The 20,288-nt window shown below is 37.4% G+C and overlaps 1 protein-coding gene across 3 annotated transcripts in view; it reads left to right on the top strand.

Annotated features, from left to right (window-relative positions):
- PPP1R12A (protein phosphatase 1 regulatory subunit 12A) overlaps nucleotides 1–18,559 on the top strand; it is a gene marked incomplete at both ends in the record, with an annotated part of 126,321 nt that extends 107,762 nt beyond the window's left edge. For 2 of the 3 annotated variants that reach the window (XM_082013938.1, XM_082013936.1), the window contains 5 exons: nucleotides 4,361–4,519; nucleotides 5,202–5,306; nucleotides 6,207–6,254; nucleotides 11,974–12,024; nucleotides 18,473–18,559. In XM_082013938.1, the coding sequence (XP_081870064.1) occupies nucleotides 4,361–4,519; nucleotides 5,202–5,306; nucleotides 6,207–6,254; nucleotides 11,974–12,024; nucleotides 18,473–18,559 (450 nt within the window). The remainder of the gene's footprint in view (nucleotides 1–4,360; nucleotides 4,520–5,201; nucleotides 5,307–6,206; nucleotides 6,255–11,973; nucleotides 12,025–18,472) is intronic. The other variant, XM_082013937.1, reaches the window with a different exon arrangement.
- Between the last annotated feature and the right edge of the window lie 1,729 nt (nucleotides 18,560–20,288).

The raw sequence follows: 20,288 nt of genomic DNA, 5'->3' as shown, positions 1-20,288 counted from the left end.
GGGGTCAAGAACAAGCCTTGCACATGGGTGCACGCTACAAAGAAAATTAAAGGACTTTAGACAAAATAATTTCTAGCCTGAAATCTTTAAGGAACCAGAAAAAATACTATCTTATTCATCTCAGAGGACTTCGAAAGAACTGTCTTCTAAAATTTCAGTTCGTGCTTTCTTGTTCTTCAGTTCCTCAGAACTGTCTTTTGACTTCTTAGCTGATCATTTGTCCATAAAGGAGAGCTATTAAAGAGAAGTCAGACTTTGCTGAGCACTTTGACAGTTGGAGGTTGTTCCAAAGAAATTTTATGTCCGCTTTTTAATGGTAAGAGCTGAGATTTCCTTCAATTCACACAAAAAATGCCATGTTACTTAAAGAAAATTGGTGTTGCTCCTAGAAGGATAGTCTTAGAACTAAGTTGTAGGATAGCCGTTTAAAAATAAGGCAGTTGGAAGATCACTTTGGCAACTGGAGGGTTCTAATTAAAAAGTGCTTCCATGAAGCCTGTTTTTCTGTATGATGTATATAAAAAAAAAAAAAGAATTGGAATAGAAACTACAACTATGATCAGGTTATAATTAAATGTACTGAAATTACATTTTAGCCAGAGATAAGATATGTGACTTCTGAAAGGTGAAAGCTAGGAATATTATGATAATAAATGTCATTAGGTCTTCTAACTCTGTGGGAGTAAACATGAGAAACTGGCATTAACAGTGCTGATTAAATGCCGTACTCAAATTTTGTTTCTCTTTCACTGCTGTGGCAATTTTACAGAAAGACTCATTTATAACAGTACTTTGATATTTTATTTCCGTTACCAGTAATTATCCTAACCTCAAAATGTAATGTGCTTGTCTAGAAGTGTAGCGTACATTGCAAATATGCAGTTTCTTTTGGGGCACCCTTATGGTCTGTATAGACTGATGGCATACAGTTAGAAGTAAGTGTTATTTCAGGTTGTGTAGATAAGGTTACTTGTGTTTTAATTTTTCGTTACTGCTTGTGTGCTGCCAGTGTAACCGTGGCTGCTCAGTCTGCTCAGTTCTGTCACTGTACAAAGAACATCCATCTCGTGTGATTTGGATGCACAGGGATATCTGTGTTGGCATCATTTCTCCTCAAGTTTTATGCAAAGTTTGTAGACTTGGCAGCTTTTCACAATTTTTTTGTCAAATGTCAAAAATTGTGATTGAGCTGAACTGACAGAAATTGAAGTGGAAAAGAAAGGAGGAAAACAGCTAAGACTGTGCTACCCGCCCCCCCCAGATGTGTTTTGTGAAAAGTGAGGGGAACAAGAACAGGCATGTGGTTGAGAAATGTGCTGCTCTTTCAGTGGGGTGTGGAAGCTGGATGGTGCCTGAGCAGCAGGAGCAGGGCTTCACAGGTTTCAGGGAATGGAAACCGCTGATACACAGTTTTCTGAAGATTGTGGAATCCTTGTCTGGCTTCTCAGGTTCCCAGCCTCAGCCAGGAGAACGGGAATGGGCTGCATCTGTGTTTCCCTGCCTCTAGTAATTAGTACTCTCTTACCTCACCAGTTCATTTGCTGTCCCCCTGTGTAGCTGGGAAATGTTGTTTCCAAGATGGTCTGTGTGTGACTTAACAACTTGCCTTTCCGTTCGGGAAGCTATAGTGCAGCAGGGGAATGGAGATCTGGGAGGTTTCCACATTCCCACGGCACCATGGGGAGTCTGCTAGAAGCAAAGAAAAACAACCTTTAGAAAGCGTGTTTGTTAAGAAATAATGTAGGAATGGTTTACTTCCTCGTAGTGGCTGTCCTACATTGTAGGTAAAGGTTAAAAGGACCAGCTTAGCACTTTTCTGTATACAGCATTCCTTCAAGGTAAAAAGAGAAAACCTAAATTCTTTACAGACAAAGGTTCCTCTGTTTTGTTGAGGTGAGAAGGAAGCAGTGGAAAAGGGATTTTTGTAGGTCATTGATTCGATGGTGGAATTCTGTAATCTCACACTGATCTTTCTTAAACATAATGCAAGATAAGACTCATACTTAGGAGGAAGTTAATCTTGTTGTGGCCAGTAGCTTAAAAACTGTGCATGTATAAGTGTGTGCCACCTAACTGTGACATTTTCTACAAAATTTCTTGAGTTCTCAGCATTATTCATGCTCTTAGAAAATCACAATTTTTTTTTAGGAGTGGTTAAGCTACAGTACATACTTTTGATACCTTACGTGTAGTAAATGCACTTCAAGGTGTCAAAGGGGAAATTGAGTATATTGTGGAGAATGTGGCTATTTTCCTCTATGCAAGTTGAAAAAAATCCAGTTTCCTTCTAAAAAACAGAAACCAAACAAACCAGCTCACCCCCTCAAAAAAACACCTATGGGGAAGGCTTCAGCCAGTGCTAGGTGGATAACGTTGGAGGATAGCCAGGTGATGATACATCAGTCAAGTTTCTTGACTGAAATGTCTTCACTCCAGATTGTTATTATAATTGGAATAAATGATGAATCTGTATTGACCACCCAGAGGGGAAGAGGGTTTGTACAACTGATGTAATGCTTAGAGGGCACTCCCTCACTCTTAAGTCATCACTTGTAATTAAATTTTGCTTGTCAAGTAAGAGTGAACTTTGTGTCTGTGAATTCACCTGGAATGAATGAATGTAATATAAAAAATGAAAGTATGTCATTTAAATTAAGTCTAATAAGTACTTCCTTAAGTTGTTGGTATAGTAGCTTGTTTCCCATAAGACTATGTTGAAACTATAATCTTGTAGCTTATTTTATATTATTATTTTGAGGTGCAGTCATTACTATGTTGACCTTTCAAAACGTTATTGCTAACATTAGAGAAGAGGAAGAGGGAATAGGGAGTTCAGGGAATGCAATTCTGATGCCTTTGATAACAGGCAGGCAAATTGCAGAATGCACCGACTGCTGAAATGACTCTAATGTTTAGGACAGTCCAAACTTTTAGAGTGTAACGTTAATGTCCTTGTAAATAATATTTTGGCAAGCACATTCTAGCACATAGTACTTTTCTGTTCCAGACATAACAACACTGAAGCTTGATAACATTCAGATAATACATACTGTTGGATAGCATGTGTCTTTAACATAACTGCTTGGCTATACTTGTTCACAGATTGCTATATATTTTATTTAATTAAATTATTGACTTGATCTATTCTTCTTCTCTCTTTTTACTGCTCCCCATCTCAGAGTGATAGCCTTTCAAGGTATGTGCAACTTAAATAAATGAATTTAAAATTGTTACACTTTTTGTTCCCATATTTGTATTTTAAGTTCTTTATGTACAAATTCAGTTTAACCTCAGTAGTCAGCTGGGTTGAGCTTTAAAAGGCATTAATGATATTTAACATTTGTATGAAATATGGTTGTAAAGCTACAGTAGTGAATTTTTTTTTCCGTATGTGGGTGGGATACTCCATTCTAGGGAATGTATTGGAGTCTGTATTCATAGTGCACTGAAGGCAAGCTGGGCATTTTGTAGAACACGGTGGATACAGTAGCATTCCCAACAAATATTTCAGTGTGAAGTCAGCTTTTACAAAGAAGACAAGAAGTTCTTGTTGCCCCTCTTTTAAAATGCCCTACTGAAAATTTTCTAAGGAGTCTCAAGAAAAGTACTACAGCCTCTGAAAATCAGTTAAAAAGCACATGTAGAAATATCAGTCATTTAAAAAACACCTTCATTTGGTTTTAGACCTTTAGAATTAGTTACTGGATTTTATTATGTTCTCTCTGTGCTGAAAATCTGTTGAATAGAACTCCTACAGCACATGATTAGTAAAGAGTGAGCAGTGTGAAATTATTCTAAATTTTATTACTACTGCTTGTAATCAATGATTAATAGGATAAAGACTTTGCTGAAGATTTGTTTCATAAACTGCTTCTGCTGAAATACTGGAATTCACAACAAATAGTTTTGAAATCTCCTTGGTTTCTCTAATAAAACTTGGAGAATTCATCTAGGCCAATATTTTAGAGATTGCTTTTTTAAAACCTTTTAATTAAAGTAATATGTTTTTTTAAAATAGGTCTTCTTTATAAGAAGAATTAAATTATCTATGCTAATGTAAAGTCCTTTAAGACATTTAAATATTTGCTTGGATTAAATATTTTAATTTAATTTGAAAGATTTCTTGGCATACAACGCAGGCACTTACTTGGCAGACTGAGCAATTTGAAAACATTTTCACACAGAGAATCATGAAGTTCTGAGGGAATGTAAAAATGAAATAATTTGCATCAAGTTAGAAGACAGTGGCTTAACTAAAATACATAATTGCATTTGGTTGTTTTCAGTGGGGTAACGGCAAACTCACAATGTTTGATACAGTGAGTGGTCTCAGTTTGAACGCAACGGCAAGGAAGAATAGGAGCTTTTCTTTTACAGATACGATACGGGATCCCTCAGCATGTCTTCAGGTGAACGTTACGATTCAGCGCAGGGGCGATCGGGATCACAGAGTTACCTTGAAGATCGAAAACCGTACTGCAGCAGACTAGAAAAAGAAGATAGCACTGATTTTAAGAAGGTATCTGATCCGATAATTTTGGTGTGAAAATGGAACTTTATTATTGTTTCTCATAAATTGTCTGGAAATAATCTCACAAATGCCGCTTAAAGCAACTCAGCTGAACGGAGGAGCAGAGCAACCACTACAGTGAGGGAGAATGCACATTACAAAATGGCTTCTGGCTTTTGCACTTCTCAGTGCAAGGGAGAAATCCAGAGGAGCCAAGTTCCATTTTTTTATGACAAATACTATCATATTATTTTTTAGTTGATTGTATCATTAAAACTGCTTTATGCCTGTGAAGCCTTTTATTTTATATGTTTGCTAGCTTACATACATATGATGTAAAAATTTGTTTAGATCTTGCTTTAAAATAGAGGAGGAGTTTGTCGAAAGATGTACTCTGGTGTCTAATCTGTGAAGGCTGAAGCAAAAAAAAGTGGCAAGTATTTTTTTAATATGTATATGGTAAGTTATGTGCTCCCTATGCAAAGTTGCTCGTTTATAGAAATATTTGGTAACAGTTCTTTAAAGTGCTTGCCAATTCTAAACAGCTTTAAAATCTATAACTGACTTTTACTTCTTAGGCTATTAGTGTATTTATTCATTTTGCATGCACTTCCATCGTAGTTTTTGAATTTTTCAGCTAATCTCACTGAATTATTACTTGCTATTTTATTAAATGAATATTTTTTCTTAGCTTTATGAACAGATTCTAGCTGAAAATGAAAAACTTAAAGCACAGCTACATGATACCAACATGGAACTTACAGATCTTAAGCTACAGTTGGAGAAGACCACTCAGGTTTGTATAAAAAAAAAAGCCTGTAGTTAGCTGACATACTAGATAGCAAACTAGAAGCACCCCAGGGTATGGGCTCCTCTTTACTAGGCACCAGCTTAGTTTCATATCCAAAGATGTGAGCAAAGAAGAGTACCTCTCGTTTCTAAAGAGAAAAGAGCGCAGGATTCTGGTCTTCAGCTGTGAATAAAATGTGTGAGACTGCCTCCTGCCTATTTAAGTATGTTGGTTCTTGCCAGCAGGTACCTGTAACTTCTTTGCAGGGCAGAGATAAATGCTTTCTACATTGTTAAGCTTATATTCAAACTGTCAGTCGGGATTGATTGATTAATTCATAAACCTGCTGGCAGATTGGTATAACCTGCCAGTTCTTCCTGGCTGGTTAGATAGCTTTATCTTAGAACTGAAGAGCAAATAGTGCACTCCAGTTACAGATAACTGCTGTCAGATAACAGTGCTGCATACAGTAATACCAAATATGTACGCAATAGTTAAATTTGTCTTAAATTGCTGTAGAGTGTTTCCTGTTCTCAGATCACATTTGCCACAATTTACCTGTGTAGGTACTTGAGGGTCTTCCTTGTGCACCCTATAAATATCAGTGAAGTACACTAAAAAGATGTTTGTTTTTTAATGCTTTTAGATAGATATACTATATTACTCCTATTTGCCATAGGCTATGTAGTGATTAAATTACTTAGGGATGGTCACAGAGGAAGTGCACGATAAATCCAGTTCATACGTGTTGTACTTTATTTCAGTGTTACTTCCCTGAACACACTTTAAAATGCTTTTGAGGACATACTTCAGACAGAATACTAAAATGTCCAATTGAATTGGTCTTCCTCAGTTTTATGTTTTTTAAGAACAAGTACCAATGTCTTTATTAATTTTGTTTTTCAGAGACAAGAAAGATTTGCTGACAGATCACTCTTGGAAATGGAGAAAAGAGTGAGTTTCTGCCAAAGATCTCTTAAGTATTCCAATTCAGGCTTTGTTTCAGTTTGTTTTGCAACCCCTGGCTTGGATATATTTTAGTGGGAACAGAAGCCTTTCTTATAACTTGCATTTTTTAGAAGATTTGGGGAGTTTAGGTTTCACAGTGGCAATGAATGTGAGATACTGTGAGATGGAATTATTCTTAAGAATTGCCTTCACGTTGCCTGTTGGTTCATGACAACCAGCTTCTAAATCCCACTGCCCTCCAGGGATCTGCCGCTTGTTCCATCTTATCCAAAACAATGTTGGCACTCCAGAGGGTTAAGCAGATTCAGAGCATCTCATCTTCTAATGCATTTCCAACATTCAGAGACTTCAATTTCCTCAGAGCTTTCCAGAGACATGCGTGTTATTTTACCAATTATTGTTGGTAATGAAGTAGCTGCTTCTACCTTACAGACATGAGACCTTAAACCTGCTAATAATATAAAATTAATCATAATCTCTTTTCTTGTACTGTAACTTCTTCCAGAGGGAATATGATACTGGGGCAGGGGGGAAAGAGGGGGCATCAGGGTCAGAGACAACCCTAAATTGAATGGGAAAGGAGCCATGTAATAAACCCATATGTGAGCTAGACTAGAGGACAGAAGTTGGGCACATGGTAATTTTAGGCTGTAGTTTCATGCTAGTTTATCCATCCCTGTAAAACTTTAGTTCCACAGCAAGGTAAAACAAACCACATTGGTTTTGTTGTGGTCCTGGCTTCCTTCATGACCCTGGCCATATGTTCATTTCTCTTCCCCTGATCCTGGAGTGACACATTAGACAGTTAAGCAGGAAGAAAACTAAGTAGACTTTGAAAGTAATAAGTGATACGGTATACATTTATTTATCTCAAGTAAATTTCACATTCACTAGCCTTTTGTGTTTACTTTCCAGTATTTAAGGTTTAGAAAACAATTTCTAGTTCTACAAACCTGTCTGGTGTATAAACAAACACTTGGTAGATTTTACAGGAGCACATGGCGCTTCCTTGAACTTCCATTATCTTTATCTTAACAATCTCTCCAGATAATTGCAGCAGCCTTTTAGAACCTATTTCTCCTTGATTTTTGGCATCCTGCTGTTCACAGTGATTTCATCAGTAGCAAAGTTTCATCAGCAGCTTTAATTGGTTACTTGCTTGTTATCACGGCCACACAAGTGGACATTTAATTATTTCATATTTAACTGTGTCCATTACTATATAGGTTCCATACTGCAGAGCATTCAGTACCGCATAGCTAGACATTATTTCAGTTTCAAATTACTGGTTGGACTTGATGATCTTGAAGGTCCTTTCCAACCTTAGTGATTCTGTGTGATTCTGTGTACTGCTTTGCTTTTTCCTAGAATAGGCCATTGCATTAAAATAATTGGCTATATTAGAATCATAGAATACCAGGTTGGAAGGGACCTCAAGGACCACCTGGTCCAACCTTTCTTGGAAAAAGCACAATCTAGACAAGATGGCCCAGCACCCTGTGCAGCTGAATCTTAAAAGTATCCAATGTTGGGGAAACCACCACTTCCCAGAGGAGATTATTCCAATGGCTGATTATTCTCATGGTGAAAAATTTTCCTCTTGTGTCCAGTCGGAATGTCCCCAGGAGTGACTTGTACCCATTACCCCTTGTCTTTTCCACGTGACTCCTTGTAAAAAGGGAGTCTCCATCTTCTTTATAGCCACCCTTTAAATATTGGAACATGGTGATGAGGTCTCCCCTAAGCCTTCTTTTCTCAAAGCTGAACAAACCCAGTTCTCTCAGCCTTTCCTCATATGGCAGGCTTGCCAGTCCTTTGGTCATCTTTGTGGCCTTCTCTAGACCCTCTCCAGCCTGTCCACATCTTTTTTGCATAGCGGGAACCAAAACTGAACACAGTATTCCAGGGGTGGCCTGACAGATCCTGAGCAGACTGGGAAAATGACTTCTTTATCTCTGCTGGTGATGCCCTTGTTGATGCAGCCCAGTATCCTGTTGGCTTGCTGTGCCCCAGCAGCACACTGTTCACTCCTGTTGAGCTTGTTGTCCACTAGGACCCCAGGTCCCTTTCCACAGAGCTGCTCCCCAAGCCAGGTAGATTCCAGCCTGTGCTGCACTCCTGGATTGTGTTTTCCCAGGTGCAAGACCTTATGCTTGTCCTTGTTGAATTTCATAAGGTTCTTGTTAGCCCACTCTTCCAGCCTATCCAGGTCTTCCTGCAGGGTGCCTCTCCCTTCCAAAGCGTCCACTTCCGCAACTCAGTTTGGTATCATTGGTGAACTTCATCAGGGTACACTTGATGCCATCATCCAGGTCACTTACGAAGATATTAAACAGTGTTGGGCCCAATATCGATCCCTGAGGGACCCTACTTGTGACAGGTTGCCAGTTTGAAAAGGAGCTATTTACCACCACCCTCTGGGTGCAACCTGTCAGCCAGTTCCCCACCCACCACACAGACCTCTTGTCTAGGCTGTAACGCATTAGAAATTCTTCCACCTTTTTTTTTTAAAGACATTTAGCCCAACAGCAGATAGGATAGGATAGGACAGGACAGGACAGTCTATTTCTTTTGGAAGGGGCCTACAATGATCATCTAGTCCAACTGAAAAATGTCTTTTAGAATTGTTACTCTTCCTAAATGTATTAGTATTAAAGCTAGCAGGTAAAAAAATAAAGTTAGTGATAATGCTGTATGGCTGAAACACGATTTACACAAGATTTAGGAGATGTTCCTTGTATTTTATAATTTTAAACTTCTTTTCAGACAAGAACTTCAAACAGAAATTTATTTGTGATTGTATTTCCCTGGTTGTTGTTAAAATCTGGAGTTACTTTCACTTTGAAAGTGACTGAATCAGGATTCTCAACCACTAGTCATAAATAGCTGATCTCTTAGGAATAAGCTTACCAAATTCGGTTCAGATGGTGGATATTCGAGAATAATTTTTAATGTGTAGTAACATTATAAATGTAAAAGGTAGAAACAAATTTTAGAGCTTTTCTAAGTATACTTTTCCAAGTATATGACTTCACTAAAATAAAATACAAAGCTGAAGATGTTTGTATAAATTAAATAGACAAAAGGGGAGGGCAACAGTAAAGTGGTGAGAATAAATTGGAAGAAATAAAAGGCTGGCAGAGAAAAACCTGAAGGCCTCTTTGAACTATGACATTTTCAAGCGGAAACATTCCTTTCCAGTAAAGAAGATGTGAACTTTTATTAAACCTAGAATTGCACAGTAATAAAATTTAGAAAAGACTGGCTTTTAATTTTAACTCAGCTTTCAGAAGTGGGTTTCCATTATGTGATTTGATAATGCATTGTCAATATTGTTCATTTGACAACTTGTTTACCTGAAAGGGGCTATTTCCATGGGGATGGGCGTACAGATGCAAGGTCCTAGCAATACATGGGCAAAAATAAGGGTCTAATTGACAACTTGTCACTCTGAAAAGTACGCTAAAGGTCCTTTGCAGAATTTCATATGAGGTGATAATAAAACTCAAACTGCAAGGCTTCAGTCTGGATCACAATTCAGAATTGTAGGTACCTTTAACCAGTTTCCCCAAAATTTAGAATTCATCTCTGGGAATTTGGGTTGTGGAGAGGTATATTTTTTGTATTACTGAATATACAAGTATATGTAGGTATACACATCTAGCTTTACTACTTAATAATTTTATAACTCTGGGGTCAATTTTTCACCTGTGTATATCCCCGTACCTCAATCTCACTGCACCAAGCCTGTGGTTCCTAGTTGCTTTGATAAATACAAATTATTATTGTATTTTATAAGCTGAGAGACTAGGATGTTTTTTTTTTTTTCATTTTGAGGGTTGCAAATGTTCCTTGGCATGCCTTATACAGTTTTTGAAGTATATCATAAAATTTTAGACTGCATATATTTCAAACCCCTTCTTTGAGTCCAGGGACTAATCAAATACTGGCAAATCTTCTCAGTGAAATCAGTTCCTAAAAGAGTAAGCAGTTCAGGAAAAAGAGAAGCATAGCTTCATCTAATCAGAAGAATACGTTTTTATGTATTGTAAAAAATCTTATATCTAGGCCAGTCCATTTAAATACTTCTTTTATGTAAAGTAAAGTATGCAAAGTTAATGAAATAAGGGGTTTATTTAATCGTTTTTTATTGCTAATAGTTGTTCTTAGACAAGCTCAACATGCTAGTTAAGCAAATCCATCAGAAGGACTAACAATTTCTAACCATCTGAAATTTTGAGATTTATTTGATCATTCATCTCTTGGTAATTGCAGGAATTGTCAAATATTGCTTAATATAAGAACACAGATAATATATGCTATTCTACAAAGCTAGTAGGTAACTGATACAGTTCTAAGTAATGTAAGGTGGTGTGGGGTTTCTGTTAGCCTTTTGCTTACTGCAGTTAACTCACTGGTACGTACTATGCCCATTACTATCAGTCAGTATCATTATGGGACAAGTCTTAACTCGAAGGAGTTAAGTACATTGAGTACTAACAACTGCAGTAATCTGTTACTTTGATAAACCTTTAAAGTTGTTTGCTAATATGGGAAAATGTTGGGGTATAACTGCACTATGATTAAACTAAATTCAAATGATTTATATCTGAAAGGTGACCGGCAAGAGTCAGTATCTACTGGGCGGTATGATCTAACCAAAGTTTTACACACCTCAGTCAATGCTGCTTGCTGTTTGCATAACACCGTTGTATGCAGATGCATATGTCCACTGTGCAATAATCTGTTGCTTTTGCCTTTCACACTTTGGAAAAACCTGAATGTAGAGACTGATAACCGCAGCTGCTTTTAAATGCGACACACTGCATTGTCTGACACAGGAAAACAAGCCATCAAGCCATAAACCCCTGAAATCTATTGCATTAGCTATTCATCTGTCAGATGTGTTAAAATTAGGTTTAAACCAAATAATGTCATTTAGAAATATGGTAGTGTGTCTGCACTGCAGACTGCAGCATAGTATAGAAGACCCTAAGCTGGCCTCCAATAAGCTAGCTTGAGTACTGCGATCAGTGTAATCAAAACAACCTGAAGTTCTCTACAGAGGATAATTTCTCCTGCTTCTCAGGTAAAAAGAAAAAAAGGAAAATAAAACTATACGAGAAACGCAGAAAATATTCAGGAAACATTTATTTAAGAAGCAGGTGGTCTTACATAGCAATATTTCTTTGGTACTCAGCTGAACTCCTTTAATGTACATTTGGGAGTGTCTACTCTACGTTGCAATTTATAGCGTGGACAGATCCCACTGAGCTGTGACAGATGTTTCAGCTACATTTGCTTGTCTATGAAAGCTTGTGCTCTTGTGCTTGTTTCTTTTAATATTCTTGTTTGTTTCTGATCATTTTCTGCATTTCTTGTATATTAAGCTATTACAGAAGCCTAGCTCATGAAAAATAAATACAAACAAATGGTGCTTACAACCTGTCTAAATTTGTTTAAAGGAAGGGGTATATTTTCTAGGACTTGATGTAGATTTCTATCTCTCTTCCTCTTCAGATAATAAAATTCCATATTGACAAAATTTCTATGTATCACTGCCATCACAAGTTTCCTGTCCACACTATGCTTTTGGTTGTATGATATTTGAAACTTGAAGTATTTCACTGTGACCACAGTATTTACAAGCAGTAATTTTTAAAAAATGGTATTGCTCACTGTTAACACACATCTTTTGATTTAGGAAAGAAGAGCTCTAGAAAGAAGGATATCTGAAATGGAAGAGGAACTGAAAGTAAGTAAACTATTACACGTTAAACTATTAGTAACAAAGTGTATAACTATGTCAGTGAAACGTGTAGTTTGGCAGTATTACTGGTCTCTATAATTTCATTAGAAAATAACTAAGTAATAGCTGCATTGTCGAAATCACTCATGTCATACAGCTTGCATCAAAGCTGTTACGCCGGCATAAGCAGTCATACACGTAGGACTTCTCAGAAGGCACTGAGACATGGTTCTGTAACATACTGGCTAACAAGAAACATTCAGAGCTGGTTGGAGTGAAACATTTCTTGATCTAATCAAGATGGCATTACAATCTGTGATTTTGATGTGATACCGTGTATTTTATGAACTTAGAAATAATGGTAGCATATAATTCCATAGATATTTAAGCATTAAATGTTGCTTCAACCTTTATCTCATGTTCTTTAAATTATGTATTAGACAACATGTTACCAATATCAAAAGAAAAACTTCCATTTGTATAGAGTGAATAATAATCAGGTTTTAGTTAACAAGAAGCAGTAGATAGATTTCAGACATTGACAAATAAGGAACATTTACCACATGCACTGATTTCCGTTTTTTTCAACCATGTATAAACTGAATCCCAGAAGGAAAATACTTTTAATGCATTTCTGGATTTTTTTTTTTTTTTTTTTTAACCAGTCGTGGCATGACTTTTCTCCTTTGCTGGTTTATCAATGTTAAGTCCTCTGATATGGTTAAAAAGGGTGAGAATTTTGGCAGGTTTGTTTTGTATTATGTCCTTGAATACAACACTGAACAGGTCCAACCAAACTGATAGAATTAAAGTATGACTAGAAAACTAGTGGAACATGATGAAATAGAAAACATTTTTGCACTCCGAAATTTTAAAGAAGTACCACTGTTTTGACATTTGATCGTTGTCATTGATTAAGAAAAAGTTTCCTTTCAAGCTCATTTTTGAGCTCCCTCTGGTGCTGGGAAATGGCATTAATTTCCAAATACTTTTCATTAAAATACATGCAAAAAGTTTTGTTGAACTAATTGAAGCTGACAGGTGGGTGTAGGCAGAAGGCAACCATGATGCCTCCAGCTCCCTTGGATTCAAGCCAGGGTAGTTTGCTGTAAGGGAAGACACGATGTCTGTGGTTCCTTTTGGGGTCTTTAGAATTGAAATATGTAGAAAGCAAACTATGGTATAGGAAAATAATTGTGTCTAAGAGTGGAAGACAGGATGTGAGCTTCTATCAGCAACCTGTAAATTCCTCTTGGGGATGGTTGGGCGTTCTAGAGAAACAGAGAATGCAAATATAATGCCTTTTTTTCAAAAGCTTACTTTCAATAAGTAATACATAAAAGTTTTGAATTAAAAATTCAATAATCTTTCTATCGTTTGTTACACTGCAATGTAAAAGTATATGTTAAATGTGTCATTATTTACAGACTTTTGAATAGGAGATTTAGTTTGTGCAATTAGGATGTTAAGTAAAGAATTCCAGGAATAGCTCTCATTGTTAATGTATCCTGAACTGTTTTGGAAAGCTGTGACTAATCACTGCTGGTTCTTAGATTGCTTTTCAAGAATGTGCCACTTTGATACTTTCCTTTCACAGCAACTTATCTACTTTAAACAGGACTGTCTCTTCTAAGTTTTCTTTCAGTTCTACTCATCTCTAGTTCTTTTAAACGTAATATACATGTTTTTTCTTGTTTTCACTCCTATTTCTTTGATTCCTGCAGAACCTGCAACAAATAAAGCAGATACAATCTTTGAGGCACATAAATGAGCGACTGGTGACTGAGAATAGGGCCTTGACCCGAGTGGTTGCCAAGCTGTCAGGGTCCTGTAGGCAACTGCGCTCTGTGGACTTGTAATTTCTTCCTTCTCCTTTGTGTAGCCAGGCAGGTGTTGACATTCAGTTTGTGCTTGGGTAGAATTTTACTATTAACACTTGTGTGTCAGAAACTGACTTACTGCTGCTCGGTTATGGAAGTGTGGCTAAAGCATGGTGTCTGGTGTACCAACTACAGGTGTTGCAGATGTGTTGGTATGGTGTGGTATTGTCCTTACTAGCACTGAAGCTTGCCCTCGTTTGCCGGAAAATAAATTGGCAACGATCCAGGAGACCTTTGACGTGTTAAAACCTTGGCAACAATTGAAAGGATTTGAGTTCACACTAGGATACACTGAAGTCGCTCCCTTGTTTTGATGTTTGAGTAAATGCTCAAATAGATTTGCCTCTTGTTTTTTAAAAAATTTAAACTAAGACTTGAGCTTTCTTACTGCAGTATAATTGAAGCGCATAGAATTGATACAAATCTAGTCTCAACTAAAGAATGTTTGAGAAGTGGTTTCAGTACTGTGTATTCCTGAACAGTTGCATTAGCAACTTTATTTCTTACATTTCTGTGTTTCAGTGTTTAGAGAGGACCTAAGTCCTTTTTTTTTTTTTTTTTCCCAGAAATGTATTGGAATTTCAAGTTGATTAATATTTTCACATACTAACTTCCTGTGTGGTTCTGCCCAATCCTTATTTTTATCTAGACAGCTTAAAATATCTAGTTTTAGCACTGAGTTAAGGTTATTAATTTATATTGCTATATATATAGGCATTCCAGTCGTGGACCGGAATCCTATCATGCAAGGAGCGTACAAACACAGACACAAAAAAACCTGCCTAGGGTGTCAGATTGCTTCATACATAGTAGGTCATTTGGTTCAGTTCCCTTATGTTCAAGGTAGGAACTGTTTTGAGTTTCATATTCAAAAAAAATGCCAGTTTGTCATCCTTAGTGTTACTGCTGTTTCAGAAACGCACTGAACGTTCAAAACCTCTGTGAGGAGCAAAATGTGGTTTCATTCCACAACAAATCCATGTGCCTTTCTTCCTCCTCTTATATAACAACTGTATAGGATGGATGTTTCAGTGAGCTTTTAAGATGTGTAGGTGGAAAAAAAAATCTTCCTTCTGCATTGTGACTCTTGCTGAACTGCTTCCCCTCGCCTACCCCCCTTCCCACTGAGAAGCAAGGCAATGAAGGTACATTTTTTTCATTCTGCTCACAGAGTCTGATCTCAGGTTTTCCTCACTAAGAGGTATGAAATAAAGAGAAGGTTTATCCTTTGGCTTAGTGTCTTCCTGGAGTTGGTCTAACAATAGGATGTGGATAGAAAGGTTGTTCCTGGTCCAGGCCCTGCATTCCTCAGCGTTCCCTTCTGTTAACCCTTGCTGAGCGAGCAGAGTCAGCTCTGACCTGGCTGAAAAAGAAATCCCTTTATTCGTTATATTACTCGGTCCATCTCATCCCAGCAATGCTGAATCGCTAAACGAACATGCAGAAAGGAGCAGGAGCATACTGCTGCCTGAGGAGGGAGAGCTGTCCCTTTAGGGCAGCCTGTCTTACATCAGCTTCAGCTAACAGTGTGGTTTTTCAACACAGCTGAGCTAATCCAGTGACTGCTGTCCACAGCCACACGTCCATACCATCTTTTTTTGCTAGCACTGGCATTACTTTAACTATGGTAAGCCAGTTCAGGTTATTAACTCACGGAAAACTATTCAGTATTCCCTTTTGTAGGGAGAGTTTTCAACAGCAGAACATTGTGGAGCTCAAGGAGCTGGGCTAGCAAAAGGAAAGCAATGGAAACGCAGCAGGAGGGAGGCTTGACATTATGATGGTAACTTAAACATAGCAGTGTGCCTGATTAATCTGAACAGGTACCTTAACAGTTCATGAGCTTTTTGTAATCTTAATTTACAAAGCTATTTTGTATGTAAAAACTGCTAAATCCTCCAGCAAACAGAGAACTATTATTACTGTAAAGATCTGAGATGGCTCCACATATGTCAGATCATTATTGAATAATTATTTGCTCAACTACAGCACTGCAAAGTTACGAGCTAGTCATATAATACAGGTAGGCAAAATAGTGCATTTGTAATCTTATTCAAGAATATCATCCCAGGAAGATACTTTGCTATTTCAGTGAGAAGCAAATTGGAGTTGAAACTTTTTTTCCCCTGCCTCTGCATGTTAAAGGTGTGTGGTGTCACCTCACGAGAAGTTTGAATACCATAGGAATGCAGCGCTCCAAGAAAATTGTATAAATGGCTAGGTTTATTGTATGTGGGGATTAGTATAGATAAGAAGCATAAGTATTTTAGGTTACTTGAGTTTATTCTTTCTGATCAATCTCCTATTACTCATAACTGCTTTTGTCTTCTACCAATCTTCCCTTATTCTTTAGCAGACTCACAACAAAAGACAAAATATTTTCTTAATATGTATTCTACGTATTAGTTTAATCAGGATTAAAACCTATCTACAGAGATTTACAGACATATAATGATACCGGATTATGTTAAAGCTCTAAATTTGAACAGCAGCTTTTTTGTTGAAACAGATCACCAAAAAATATACCACTCTCTGGGTCTGCCTGTATGTAATTAAGCATTATTGGCTGCAGGTCCCTAGTCAGTGAGTTGAAAGAGGATTGTGACGTTCCTGGAGTTACTTTGAGGTTTTAGTGGAAGGCATACACGACCACACTTGTTGAGATACACAATTAACAAGAACCAAATCAGACTCCCTCGCTTCCTTGTGCATGGCTAGATGAAGGGTGTTGTGGTTTCACCCAGGATCTTTGGCATGAAGTCCATAACAGAACAAAAAGGAAGGAGGAAAGGTGTTAGTTACTTTGCCTGAACAAATGGCTGTTTCATTGTTTGCAGAAACACATCATAGAACAGCCCCGGCTTTATCCTAATATTACAGGCGCATGCACGAACGCGTATGTAATTCATACATCTGGGTATGACCCTGGTGCGTGTATCTCAGACAACAGTAGTTGTTTTCTACAGCTCAGAAACGTAATACAGATAATACTTGAAAATTGCCAAATGATTACTTGTGTTGTCCAATTTCAAACACCTTGACTTGGTTTTTGAAAGTAATCAGCATTTTACAGCGCTTTCTGATCAGAGCACAGCTCTCACTTGACTATAATGGAAGCTTCCTTCTGACTCTGAAGAGCTCGGTTTAGATGGTTTGTCCTAAGCTCCACCATGGAGCAGTGCTGGAATCCAGGTTCGCTGGATTCATACCAGAATGATATTTACTTACTCTAACTGTGGAGACCACCTTTTTTCCTCTTACCCTGTCGTCTTCATTTCACATACTCTGATATTGGCAGGTAAATAAACTAGAGATCCTGTAACCTCAGTTGTCTTCAGTGCACCATCATGTTTCACTCTCTGAGAGGCTCTGCTGTTTGGTGAACTGAGTGTGGGCAGGAATCCTTTGGAGGAAATGGGTAAATGAAGCCTGTATTGTAATGCACAGCTAATTAACCCTGCATTGTTAAACTTCTCAGTTCTTTCTGCTCCATTATAATTTTATGAGTCTAATGGGGTTGAAAGTATAATTTTGCTTGAAAAAAATGAAAACTAAACTAGTGGCAAGGAGTTTTCATCATGAAAAATGATGTCGCAGTTGTTACGTAGGTCACTAGCTGGACTTAGACCTCTTGCATGCACTTGCACCTGAGGTTACTGAATAACCGCTCTGCAGGAGTGGGCTGTTATCTCCTGTGTCAACCTGCTGCTAGAAACCATACACGGAATTTAGCCACGAGTACTCTAGGTGGTTTGTTATCAGTGTGTGAATGTAGATATGGAGAACTGACGAGATTACTTCTGGTTTCTCTGACAAGTTATATTCCTCCCAGTACAAACCTCTGTGCACTGACTTGTCCTCCGTTCCTGTCTGATCCTGTCCAACTCTCACCTCACTTGGCTTCTGCCTTCCGGCTCTTGTGCTTGTGTGTCACCCATCTCCTGTGGCAACCTTAACTTGCCATCTCCTAATTTGTATGCCTGAGTATGCAGCCTGGTGTTTCGGTGATCTCTTTCAATGATCTGATCTTGTGTGAGCCATGCTATTCAGGGATACGATCTCAAATTATAGGATGTGTGCTTCAACACGAGTTTGGAAGTGGTGGCAGGATTAATGCTATGAGCTAACAAGCTGAATCAGACTGTATCTGATCAGGATGAAGTCATCCAAGAGAACAGCGGTAGATATGCTTAGCCACAGCATGTTTTTTTGAGATACTGCAAATGCAGTATAGACAAACCTCTTTAAATTGTTGGCAATTAACATTTTTTTGTTTTGCGCTGAAATTTGAAGCATTTAATTACTTTCCTCACGCTGCTATAAATGCTTTTTTATTAGAGGCTTGTCATCTGCACCACCGAGTTTTAGTGCTCCTAGTCCAAGCAAACAAAAATTGCTTAACCCTTAACTGTATCATGCTAAAAGGTGAGATTTTTCTGAACTACTGGTATAAAGGGGGAGAACTGCTGAGATGTTTAAGCTGGATAAAGATTTTTCTCCCCAGTGCTTGCCTAGTCTTGCTGCTTTTACTTGGGATATAACAGCAAATAACCATCGTATTTCATTTTTCATAGATGCTACCAGACCTGAAGGCAGACAACCAGAGGCTAAAAGATGAAAATGGGGCCTTGATCAGAGTTATAAGCAAACTTTCCAAATAAAGGGTTTACTACAGCAGCAGATAACGGTATTGCACATCACTAGTAACTCCAGTGGACCATAGTGTGGCAGTCACTGGAAGTGTGGGAAGATCCCTTGGAGACTGTCATTTTCAGATATCCTGCCAAACGCCCTCTTACCTGTGTGTTTTTTTGTATCAAGATCATTGTTTCTGTTAAAATGCAGCTGCTGAGAAGATAAAATGACTGAGAAATCTTGTTTACAGCTACAGCGTAATAAGGAAAGTGTTCAAGGCCAGATACGCCTCAGATATTTAACCAGTAAGCCTTAGTTGTACATAAACACTTTTACATCAACAAAAGCTTTCAGCTCTCACAGAAGACAGTTACTCAATAATGTTTTTGTTGTGCCACAATTCCCAGTTTTTTTCTATACTCAGTTTTTCTTTAAATCTTAAGTTTGAATTTTTCTTCCCTTCTAATTATTCATGTAACAGATTTTCTTGTACAGTGTTTTCACAGCTTTACCATTTGCCGAGTCCACACACCCTTTAAAATTACATATTTGTGTAGCTACCTAGAGTTGTATTGTCCAACCACCTGGAACAGAGATGTTTGGTGGAACATTTGCTTTCACTGTTTGTGCAATATGCATTTATTTCCTATACAAAATGCTTTAAAAGTCAGTTGAAACTAGAAATATTTTAAGAGTCCTGTTTTCTGCCTTTATTGGTCACTTTAAAAAAAAAAAAAAGAAGTTTGTAGTGAAAGATGTTAGATCCTGTAATCGTCACATTCATTTGAGCAGGTACTGAGTGATGCTGTATATATAAATGTGTACTGGTTTGATTTTTCAGACCACCACATGGCATGCTTGAATATATTTCCCTATTGCAAATGTCTGTTAATGCAAATTAGGCTACTCCAGAATAGTGTGTTTAACAAAATTCATTAATTTTTATGGTATAAAGAATTTAGACGTTGTACATTGTATGGAGCCCTATCTTTACAAAAGGTCTAAGCTATATAAAATACTTTATTATCTTTTCCTCCCATTTTTTTTTTCATTTGATAGTGTTCACCATAATAAAAAATTGCATAAATATAACTGCTTCACTACATTTCACATACCTGTATTTATCTGAGTGCTGTCCAAAACTGTTGTGCTAGCCAAAGTAATGTACTAAATCATTTGAAAAACATAACCCATTACACTCACATTAATGTTTATATGCACTGTTGTTGCCATGTGAGAAGGCATCCAATTTGATAACACCATCATGTCAGACCATTTTATACATTTCAGTGGCCTTTAAAAACAAAAAAAGTACTTAAGTGAAAATTGCTTTTGTTAGAAACAGCTTTTATATTTTCACTAAACCATTCAAAATACGGCATCCTATTGGCACATAGTTTATTGCCTAAAACCACTGAACAGATCAGCCATTAAAACAAATTGTACATTGTAAAGCTTGTAGTAGCTATTGTATTATTGATTATATTGTATACTATATTAAATGTGAATTTGTACCCCTTCATTTAAAAAGGTCATTGTGTTCTACTGCCTACTTGGGGGGTGGGGGCTAGTTTTACTGGGGTGGGATATGTTTTGGTAAGGAAGACACGATGTCCTCTCTCTGTTCATTGGTTTTTTGAAGATGTGAGGTTATGCTCTTACTACCAAGCTCAGGATTCTTGATTTTAAAGGTACACGGATAGTTTGAGATATCTTATTGTAATTGATCTGTATGAGAGGTGGGTCTGAACCATA

This window comes from Phaethon aethereus (genome assembly GCF_964289735.1).
Source record: "Phaethon aethereus genome assembly, chromosome: 1".
Taxonomy (NCBI): domain Eukaryota; kingdom Metazoa; phylum Chordata; class Aves; order Phaethontiformes; family Phaethontidae; genus Phaethon; species Phaethon aethereus.
Note: the sequence above shows the minus strand (reverse complement) of the source record. Positions and strands in the feature narration are given on the sequence as shown.